Here is a 9,916-nt window from a genome sequence, read left to right as displayed (position 1 = left end):
AAAAAAAATATATATATATATATACAGACACACACACATATATATATATATATATACTACTCCTGCCTAGCCCCCACTGACTGAGTCCTAAATCCATTTTATACAAAACTGATTTCATAACTTTTTTGAGATGGAGTCTCGCTCTGTCACCCAGGCTGGAGTGCAATGGTGTGATCTCAGCTCACTATAACCTCACACCTCCTGAGTTCAAGTGATCCTCCTGCCTCAGCCCATTGAGTTGCTGGGACTACAGTGGTGCGCCACCACACCTGGCTAATTTTCGTATTTTTTTTAGTAGAGTTAGGGTTTCACCATGTTGGCCAGGCTGGTCTTGAACTCCTGACCTCAGGTGATCCGCCCGCCTCGGCCTTCCAAAGTGCTGGATGATCTCATAACTTAAAATCCATCAGGCTGTGCGTGGTGGTTCATGCCTATAATCCCAGCACTTTGGGAGGCCGAGGCAGGCGGATCACTTCAGGTCAGGAGTTCAAGACCAGTCTGACCAACATGGTGAAACCCTGTCTCTACTAAAAATTCAAAATTAGCTGGGTGTGGTGGCAGGTGCCTATAATCCCAGCTACTTGGGAGGCTGAGGCAGGAGAATTGCTTGAATCTGGGAGACACACGTTGCAGTGAGCAGAGATCACACCACTGCACTCCAGCATGGGCAACAAGAGTGAAACTCCATCTCAAAATAATAAAATAAAGTAAAATGAAATAAAACCCATCATTGGCGAGAGCCCTCAGGATAAAGTCCAAACTCCTTATCGCTTTTTAATTCCCCCATGGTCTGTTCTGTCCACCTCTCCAGGCTCACATCTCCTCACTGACTGTGTCCCTCCCACTCCAGCCAGGCTGAGCCATAGGAAGTTCCCTGAAGATATCATGCTCCCTTTTTACGTGTGCCTTCATGCCTGGCCAGCTCCTCTGCCTGTCCTAAGCTCTGGGATCATCTTCCCCACTGAACCTTCTCTGAGCCCCATAGCCTGGCAGGTAGCCAGGTCATTTTCCCAAGGCCCCTGTGTTCATGTCTACTGTAGCATACTGTTCTAAGGGTCTGTTAACCTATGTGTGTTTCTTCCCAGCTTCCGTGAGGACAGGGGCTCTGTAGTGTTTTATTTATCTCTGTGCTGGTAGTGCCAAGCAGAGTGCCCAGCACGTAGAAGCTCACTCACATTGGGATGTGGATGAATGAAAATAGAATTCAAGATTGGAAGGAGCCCTCTACTGCTGGACTCTGCACCAAGCATGTACCCAAGCATGTACGTGGTGGCAAAAAAAAAAACAACAACAGACACTGTCCCCTCACAGGCACTCACAGATATAGTAGTAGCTGTGTCCTTCTTTGAACTCCTTGCCCAGGGTGAAAGGTGTGAAGCGCTGAAACTTCTCAGACAGCTTCTCTGGGCCATGCTTGGCACTGGGCCGGTTGCACTGCCAGCGGACCTGGTCCTTGGACTGGGGCTGGCACAGCTGGTACTCCTCACGCTCCACCAGGTACAGTATGTACCGCTCCATGGCAGCGTCTGCCACAGAGTGATCCTCATAGTGCGGACAGATGATGTCCACGTAGTCATTCAGCTGCACATGTATGGTGTAGTCCTCATTCCGGAACCTGGGACACACACGGGGGAAGAAGCAGGTGGTCATTCAGAAGCCGGGCCAGATCCTTGGACCTCCAAATCTTTACATGACCTCTCACATTTCACACTAGACCCCAAGAGATTTTTCCAAAGTCTCAACTCCCAATATGTACTGATCTTGATGTCTTACATTTCTCTCTGCCATCTCTAAACATTCCCCTGCACCATCACTGTCTCCTGTTGGTCCTTCAAACAGCATCCACTCAGTATCTTTCAGGTACGAAAGCATTTTCCATAACCCGCGTGATATTTACCCAAGGATGGGCTTCTACCTATTTCTGTAGCTCACTTATCATTCTCTTCTACCCATAAATATTTCCCCAAATCTGTTATACCAGTTGCTCCTTTTAAATGCTGTTAGGCCTCAATCTGAGACCCCACCGGTCTATCCTGTAATCAGAATCCAGGAAACCCTTTCTCTTTACCATGCTAGCCCCGAGCCCCCAACACATCTATGTCTTTACCTTCCTTACTCCCCTCACGTTTCCTCGGACCCACTGAGTAGATCTCACATTTCCTAGCTTCACTTTTCCTCAAAAGTGAAGCTAGTATACCTGGGCCCACAGATAATGCCCCTAGTCCTTTAAGTTAAATCACTCTCATCAATTCCTTCAGCCCCTCTTAAATCTCCTTTTCTAGCTACTCAAAGTTATACACTAGTCTCCTTTTCCCCTTCTCAGAGCACCCCCAAACATCCCTGTCCTTTTTTCTCCAAAAGCCACACTTCCACCTCCCGCCAGATGAAATGCTGGCACTCTGGGCTTGAGATGGCCTCTCCCCTCTCCCCTCCTCTCCCCTCCTCTCCCCTCCTCCCAAGGTGGAGCCAGCTCCCCTGCCCTCGTTCATTCCCCCTGGCCCCACCGGCTCCAGCCTGACTGCCCACCAGCCCCTCCCCACCAGCTCCAGACACCTGGCTCCAGCCTGGGTGGGGTCCCAGTAGGGGGAAAAGTGCTCCCCCCAACCCCCAAAGCTGCTCAGTTTCTCTAATTCCCCCAGGCACTGCCAGCTAGAGACTCAGCAGAATTAGCGTCAACTTGCTTCGAACCGAAAGCCCTGGCCACCGCTGGGAGGGCGAGGAAGGAGTCAGGTGGAGAGGTCTCTGAGATGGGCACCCACTGCCCAATCAGCATGACCCTGAGAGGCCAGGCTTTGCAGCAGCACGCCAGCGCCCAAACTGGGCTTACCAGGCCCCTCCCCCACCCTGGGGAAAGAGAGAGAGGAGCAGAGAGAGGCTTTTAAAATTCCTCTCTGGAGAGATAAACATAGAAGCCATTTCGGAACAGGTATTTCAGCTCTGGGCCTGGCGTCTTTCCCTCATTCCCGTGACGGGCACTGACTCATTCCTCATCCACCTCTGCTACCCGCCCCAGCACTCATGAGAACCTGTGAAAACTTACCTTGTCAAATGTGGACAGCCCCTAGGACCCCAGGAGGGCACAGCGCCCACTCACCCCCAACACTGTCCTCCAAACAAAGGGAGCCGGCAGGTCAGAATGAGGGGCCTGCCCTCCAGCACGAGGGAGGCTGGCGCCCTTCTCAGCATGCTGCCCCCGCCTGAGGCCTGGAGATCCCAGGGCTGCTGCCCACTGGCCTGAGTCACCCATGCCAGCCTCACCTACCCCGTTCATTGTAGCCTCATATTTGCCCCCACGCTGGGCCCAGCTTGGCTGCCTACGGACTCTACCCTGGACTGGCGTCTCTTTAGTCCTGGGTATGATAGGGTGTGTGTGTGTGTGTGTGTGTGTGTGGCCAGAGGGTCACCCATCAGCCCCCTCTCCTGGGGGTACAGTTTGCTCGACTTAGCCTTCATTTGACTCTTGTTCCTCATCTGGGAAAGGGGGCAGCGGCGTCGGGGAAGGCGGGGAGGTGGGTAAGGAAGAGGCTCCTTCCTGAAAGAGAGGAAACTTGGGAGCTTGGGAACGGAAAAGGCCAGGGTCCCCCCCTCCCTACTCATGGCTTCCTGTCCCCTCCTCCTTCTTCAGTCAACACCTGGAATGGGCATAAACAGGGACTTTGCTCTCTCCCATACTAGGGCAAGATGCATCGGGTCAAGGAGGCAAAGCACAGGGAGCGGGTGGCAGAGGGCTGGCTGGGCCTCCCCAGCATCCATGTGCAGGAGGGCATTGCCCTCTGGGGTTGGCAGCTGGCTGTTCTCTCCCTGACCCCAACAAGCCACAGACAACAGACTGCCTCACCAGACGATGCCACAGGGTCAGAGGAAGCTGGCACAACATATTTCTCAAGGGGAGTGAGGGGCAAGTTCGCTAGGGCTGAGAGTGGCTAAGCCGGTGAGATGGCTTTGGTGATACCAAGCTGCCCAGTTCTCTCTCCGTCCTCCCTACCACCCTCTCCTGTATTCCCACAAATATTGTTCCCATAACTTCAGAAAACTCAAGGGCAAGAACAAAGGGGCCGACAGAGTCTTCCTCCCAGTACCATTTGCCTCACAGCCCTAAACCTGCCCAGGAGAAATTAACTCCTTCCTGCCCAGAGCCTTCTGTAATCCCTTTAACCCCTTCTGTTCCTTCTGAAGCTTTCCCATGATCTCCCTCTCCCAGCTCTTCAATTTTACTACTTGAGAGCCCCATAAACAGGTGATTCCCTCAACCTACCCATGCACAGCATGTGCCTCACTCATGCCACCCCAAAAGACCCCTAGTGGGGGACTTTCCAGGTTTGCTTTAAATACAGGGTGAATGCATAAAGAATGTCTACAGCCCAGCTCTCTCCTGAGAGGTCCTTTCAGGGTTCCCTTGAGCATTCTGCGCACTCTTGATGTCACACCACGTACCTGTCAGTGTGGTCAGATGCCCAAAGGACACACAAGGAGGGGCGTGGAGGCTTTCAACGTGGGGGGGGGACCTAGTACAAGGGCCCTGGCTGCCAGGGGCGAAGTCTATGCTGGAGGCAGGAACTGCCCAGCATAGGTCCCTCACTTCAGAGTAATAGGGGTACCAGAGAGAAGCAAGGGAAGGGCAGATATAAGCCCATGCAAGTAGACACGAGCAGGTTCCTGCCCCGGGTGGGGTGCTCCCAGATATGAGGGAGAAGTGAGGGGAGGAAAATCTACAGTCGCCCTCCTACGTCGGTCATCTACTCTAGGCTCAGTTAAGGGGTTGGCCAGGACAGTTATCCCGGTAGGGAGGGCAGTGCCAGCAGGGAGTCCAGGCTGCCAGTGGGAGACTCGAGGCTTACTTGGGATTTGAACTGTTCCAGAAGACGGTGTGTCGATCAGCAGCGGCCAGACTGCAGCAGAGACCCAAGAGAGGGGCCCAGAGGAACTCCATAGCGCGGGGCCTGGCCAGGCCGGGCGGGGACGCGGGGCTCCTAGGGGTCTGGGTTCCCGCTGGCTTTCTCCGCGGCGAAGTCAGCGTTGGGCTCACAGATCTGGCCCCTTCGCCTTGCGACTCCGCCTTTTGGGCCGGCGCCGTCCGACACCCCGCCCCGCCCTCGCCCCGCCCGGCGCGCGGCTGCCCCGGGGCTTGGGGGCTGGGGAGGTGGAGGAGGGGCGGGCAGGGGAGGCGAGGAGGCTAGGGGTGCAGGAAAGAGCGAAGCGCGCTCCTCTGCCCCGGCAGATCTGCTCAGAGCTGTGTGTTCGCTCACTTGTGGGTCTGCGTGGAGCTTTGTAAGCCTGTCCGGGTGGTGGGCTTGCGTCCCTGGGCGCAGTCGCGTGCGGGAGAAGGGAAGAACTCGCAAGTGCCAGTCTGCGAAGGCGGGGGTGCGGGACCCGGCTTTGCTGGTCCGCGCGCGGACCTTGCAGGGTGCGAGGTTGTTGACATGCTCCGCACCTTTCCGAGCCTCGCATGCCCAGGCTCGGGCGCCGGCGTTCCCACCCTCTCCTCCTCCCCCATCCCCTTCCCGGACTCTGCGCTCGACTGCCCCTCCCCACACACACGCGGCTGTTTGTTTTTGTTGGGTTTGTCAATGTTGTCTTTGTTCTGGAGATTGTGTCATCGCCTAGATGCCGGGAATAAAGTGCAACGCTGTGTGTGATCGAGTGTGTAACGTGTGCGGCCGGGGCTAAGGGCGCCTCTGTCCATCCCATCAGTGCCTGCGCGCAGGAGCGACACGCGGGACCCTGGGCTCGAGAGGGGTCCGTTCTTATTTTAGATACGTTAAAGGGCACTGATGACCTGAGTATGTGTGACAACACACGCGTACACCGTGCAAACGGGCTCTTGAATATGGACTGTGAGAATCTGGGCATGAAGGGTGACTTAAACTGTAACCACACATGAAATACGTGTGATGGCGCGCTAGTGTGAAAGCATTTGTGAGTAGTATCACAGCTGCGTGTGTGGAAGCGTGTGAAACTCTTTGACAGACGTATGCTAATGTTTGTGAACAGCGTGTGAAGAGGAGGGGAGACGCGTACCGGCGTGCAGCGGGGGTGGGGTGGAGCGGAGGGGTGTTTGTGCGCAGTCCTCAGGCTGCACAGCTGGGGCTGGCCCAGTCTGAGCTGGGGCTCCCAGTCAGTCGGGCCCCAGTACCCGGCTCGGCCCCCTCCCCTGCGCTGTGTAAACAAACCCGCTGGAATTTGCCTCTCGGGGCTCTTCTCCCCGCCAGGATCTGCTGCCGTCTGGAGAGGGCTTGGCGGGCGGGTGTCAGCTCCTGGGGTGGAGAGGGCGGGCAGGTGTTTGATTAGGCTCACGAGTGAGCCTGGAGTGGGAGAGCCGAATGTTGTGTATCTGCGTGCGTTTAGTGGTTTACGTGAGTGGTTGTGTGGCTGTGTGAGAGCCGGGTTGGTGCTGTGTGTGTACGCATCCCTAGCCGGCCCTTCCCCGCGGCTGCGCATCGCGGGAAGCCACCGACCCGGGGCCCCCGGCCAGCTCCAGCCCAGCTTACCCGGTTCCCAGGCCGTTTCATCCTCCTATTTTACGGCCAGGCCTGCTACAGCCCCTGTAATTACGCGGGGCCCGGACGCCGCAGCAAGTCTGGCTCTGACCCCGCCGGGGAGGAGCCTGGAGCTGGGGAGGGCCCAGCCGGCTCTCCGCTGCACCACCACGTGCGCTCAGGCCGCTGGAGGCCCTATTCGCTGCGCTTACAATAAATACAGAGCACCAACGGCCTGTAACCCCGCGGCAGGGTCAGGGCCCGGTTTTGCGCACGGCCAGCGCCACCCCCCTCTCCCTAGCGCACCTGCCCCAGGCGACGTGCCCAGCCAAGCGTTTGTCCGAGGTGCGGCTTGCTCCTCCCGCCCAGGACGAAGTCCACCCGCCGACTGGTCCCAGGGCGGCACCTCACGCGCCTTTTGCTCACCTAGGAGGACACGTGGCCCTGGCGAGAGTACTGCATCCCAGTTCGGGCATTCCATAGAGTCAAGGCTCCAGGAGGACATGGGTTTTTGTTTTGTTCATTATCTTATTGCCAGCTCCTGGCGCAGCATCTAGCACATACAGTAGATGCTCAGTAAATATCTGTGGACTTAGTGAAATCACTCACTGTTCAGTGAAGGAACTTAACTTCTGCTGGACGTAACTGCTCCGAAAAGGAGCCAGCAGAGGGGTTGGAGAGGGGAGGGATGCTGGCAGCTCTTTACAGCGGGTGGCCCCGGTTGCCTCCTGGAAGAGACAGCTTTGGGCCGGATTCCCTGGTTTCTCTGACCGCTGGGACTGGGCGGGGACGTGTGAGGTCCCACGCTGCAGCTGCTTGGGCCAGGCAGGTTCGGGCTCGCTAGGCCCAGTCTGGCGGGGCCACGTCAGCTCTTGCCTGCGTCTAGGTCTGGAGCAAGCTGGGTGCAGAAGCGTGCAGGGAAATTCTGAGCACGACAGGACCTGGAGCCCTCTTTCCCTGCTTTGGCTCTGTCCCCAGTATTCTCATCTCACTTCAGGCATTGATCCCATCACTCCTCTATCCACTCCCCTATCTATATGGGGGTCCATCCTCCGCCCTACTGGAGCAGCCCTAGACACTGAGTGTTGTAATGAACTGCGTGTTGTGATGGGCACCGAGAGTGTAAGGATGGGTTTAAGATAAAATTACTACCTCGGGGAGCCCCCAAGCCAGTAGGGGATATTGACAAGCCACTAGGACAGCAAACTTGCTAAGTGCCCAAGCCCAGACTGCAGTCCTAACACTCACAGTCACACTGCCCTGACCCCTCCCGGAGCCCCTGCGGTGCCTGCTGTGCTGAGGGGAGAGTTGCAGGCACTGTGCCATTCAGACAGAGACAACAGTAGGGACTTCTGTGCCTGGAGACTCGATCTGCTGACCAACTCTGGAGCCCCCTCCCAGTCCCTTCCTCATGCCAGCCCCCACCCTGCCCGGGTGGGTCTGCTCTCCATTCTTGCTTGGTGCTGCCTCTCACCTCAAAGTTGTGTGCCTGTGCGTCACTCGCAGGCAAACATCTGCGCTTAGTGAGGATAGATGCCTGAGGTGTCTGCCTGTCTTCATCTAGGAAATTCCTCCATGAGTCCTTTCTGGAAATTCCTGGGAGGGCAGGAATTTCCTCAGAGGAAATTCCTCTGAGGCCTTGGGGGGAGGCCCTGGCTGCCTGGAGGCAGCATTTCCACTTGGGAACAGGTGCAGGTACTGGATTGCTACTCCTTTGCTAGGTGCCCTGCGGTTTGGGGTGGGGAAGGCCAGAGCTGCAGGGCCCTGGGGCAAGTGAAACCTGGTTCAGCCCCAGAGGGTATCTCTGGGCAATGGGGCGAGGCAGCAGGGGGAGGAGCAGAACCTGGGCTGAGAGCAATCTCTGTCCTACTCCCTCAAGGTCATTTTGAAACATAAAGTATACCCTTCCCCACTTTATTAGTAATGTGCACACATTTTTCAGAACTTGGAAAACAGGCCGGGCACGGTGCTCATGCCTGTAATCCCAGCACTTTGGGAGGCTGAGGCGGGTGGATCACTTGAGGTCAGGAGTTCGAGACCAGCCTGGCCAACATGGTGAAACCCCATCTCTCCTAAAAATACAAAAATTAGCTGGGTGTAGTGGTGGGTGTCTGTAATACCAGCTACTTGGGAGGCTGAGGCAGGAGAATCACTTGAATCTGGCAGGTAGAGGCTGCAGTAAGCCAAGATCACACCGCTGCACTCTAGGGTGGGCAACAGCCAAACAACCATCTCAAAAAAAAAAAGAGGGCCGGGCGCGGTGGCTCAAGCCTATAATCCCAGCACTTTGGGAGGCCGAGACGGGCGGATCACAAGGTCAGGAGATCAAGAGCATCCTGGCTAACACAGTGAAACCCCCGTCTCTACTAAAAAAAAATACAAAAAACTAGCCGGGTGAGGTGGCGGGCGCCTGTAGTCCCAGCTACTCGGGAGGCTGAGGCAGGAGAATGGCGTAAACCCGGGAGGCGGAGCTTGCAGTGAGCTGGGGTCTGGCCACTGCACTCCAGCCTGGGCGGCAGAGCGAGACTCCGTCTCAAAAAAAAAAAAAAAAAAAAAAAAAAACAAGCACTTATGGAGCACCTACCGTACCTACCGTGGACCAGCTTACATTTGGGCATACGGATGTGTGACGAAACTTTGATATTGCCAAACCAAAGCCAGATCCTTTTATACTAGTCCAGTTATCTTCTTTTTTGTTTGTTTGTCTGTTTGTTTGTTTTGAGCTCTGTAGCCCAGGCTGGAGTGCAGTGGCCCAATCTCAGATCACTGCAAGCTCCGCCTCCCGGGTTTAGGCCATTCTCCTGCCTCAACCTCCGGAGTAGCTGGGACTACAGGCGCCCGCCACCTCGCCCGACTAGGTATTTTTTTGTATTTTTTTAGTGAGATGAGCTTTCACCGTGTTAGCCAGGATGGTCTCGATCTCCTGACCTTGTGATCCACCCGTCTCGGCCTCCCAACGTGCTAGGATTACAGGCTTGAGCCACTGTGCCCAGCCCAGTTATCTTCTTGAGAATCGAAGTGACTGCAACCTAACAGATCTGTTTCTACTTAATCATCTATGGGCTACAGAGTAATTTCAACATCCTTTAGCATGGCATTTAAGGCCTTTGGCAACATGGCCCCCACACCACCTCTGTCTCATCCCCTGCCTCTCCCCTGAACATATTCTATAAAATTTCCTCCCCACATCCCACTCAGAAGGGGGCTAGACTCTGTGGGAGAAGGTAGAATTCTCCCCAGAAGTCCACTGCAGGAAAGAGGAAGTTAGATAAGATGGGAGAGTGGAAGGGAGATGAGAGGCAGAAGCTCAGAAGGATGGGACTCAGGTTCCTGCACAGAAAGCAGCAGAAGGTGGTTTAGTTTTATTTATTTATTCATTTTTTTGAGACGGAGTCTCACTCTGTCACCCAGACTGAGTGCAGTAGCGCAATCTAGGCTCA

At 55.5% G+C, this 9,916-nt stretch overlaps 1 protein-coding gene across 2 annotated transcripts in view; it reads right to left on the bottom strand.

Annotated features, from left to right (window-relative positions):
* The window catches only part of EFNA1 (ephrin-A1), a 7,463-nt gene extending 2,015 nt beyond the window's left edge, over positions 1–5,448 (bottom strand). The window contains exons 1-2 of one of the 2 annotated variants that reach the window (XM_011928263.1): positions 4,839–5,448; positions 1,320–1,615 (exon numbers count right to left, since the gene is read on the bottom strand). In XM_011928263.1, the coding sequence (XP_011783653.1) occupies positions 1,320–1,615; positions 4,839–4,930 (388 nt within the window). In that variant the 5' untranslated portion in view covers positions 4,931–5,448. The remainder of the gene's footprint in view (positions 1–1,319; positions 1,616–4,838) is intronic. The other variant, XM_011928264.1, reaches the window with a different exon arrangement.
* Positions 5,449–9,916: the final 4,468 nt, after the last annotated feature.

Source organism: Colobus angolensis, unplaced genomic scaffold (genome assembly GCF_000951035.1).
Source record: "Colobus angolensis palliatus isolate OR3802 unplaced genomic scaffold, Cang.pa_1.0 Scaffold77, whole genome shotgun sequence".
Classification (NCBI taxonomy): Eukaryota; Metazoa; Chordata; class Mammalia; order Primates; family Cercopithecidae; genus Colobus; species Colobus angolensis.
This window is presented reverse-complemented; position numbering and strand designations above follow the sequence as displayed.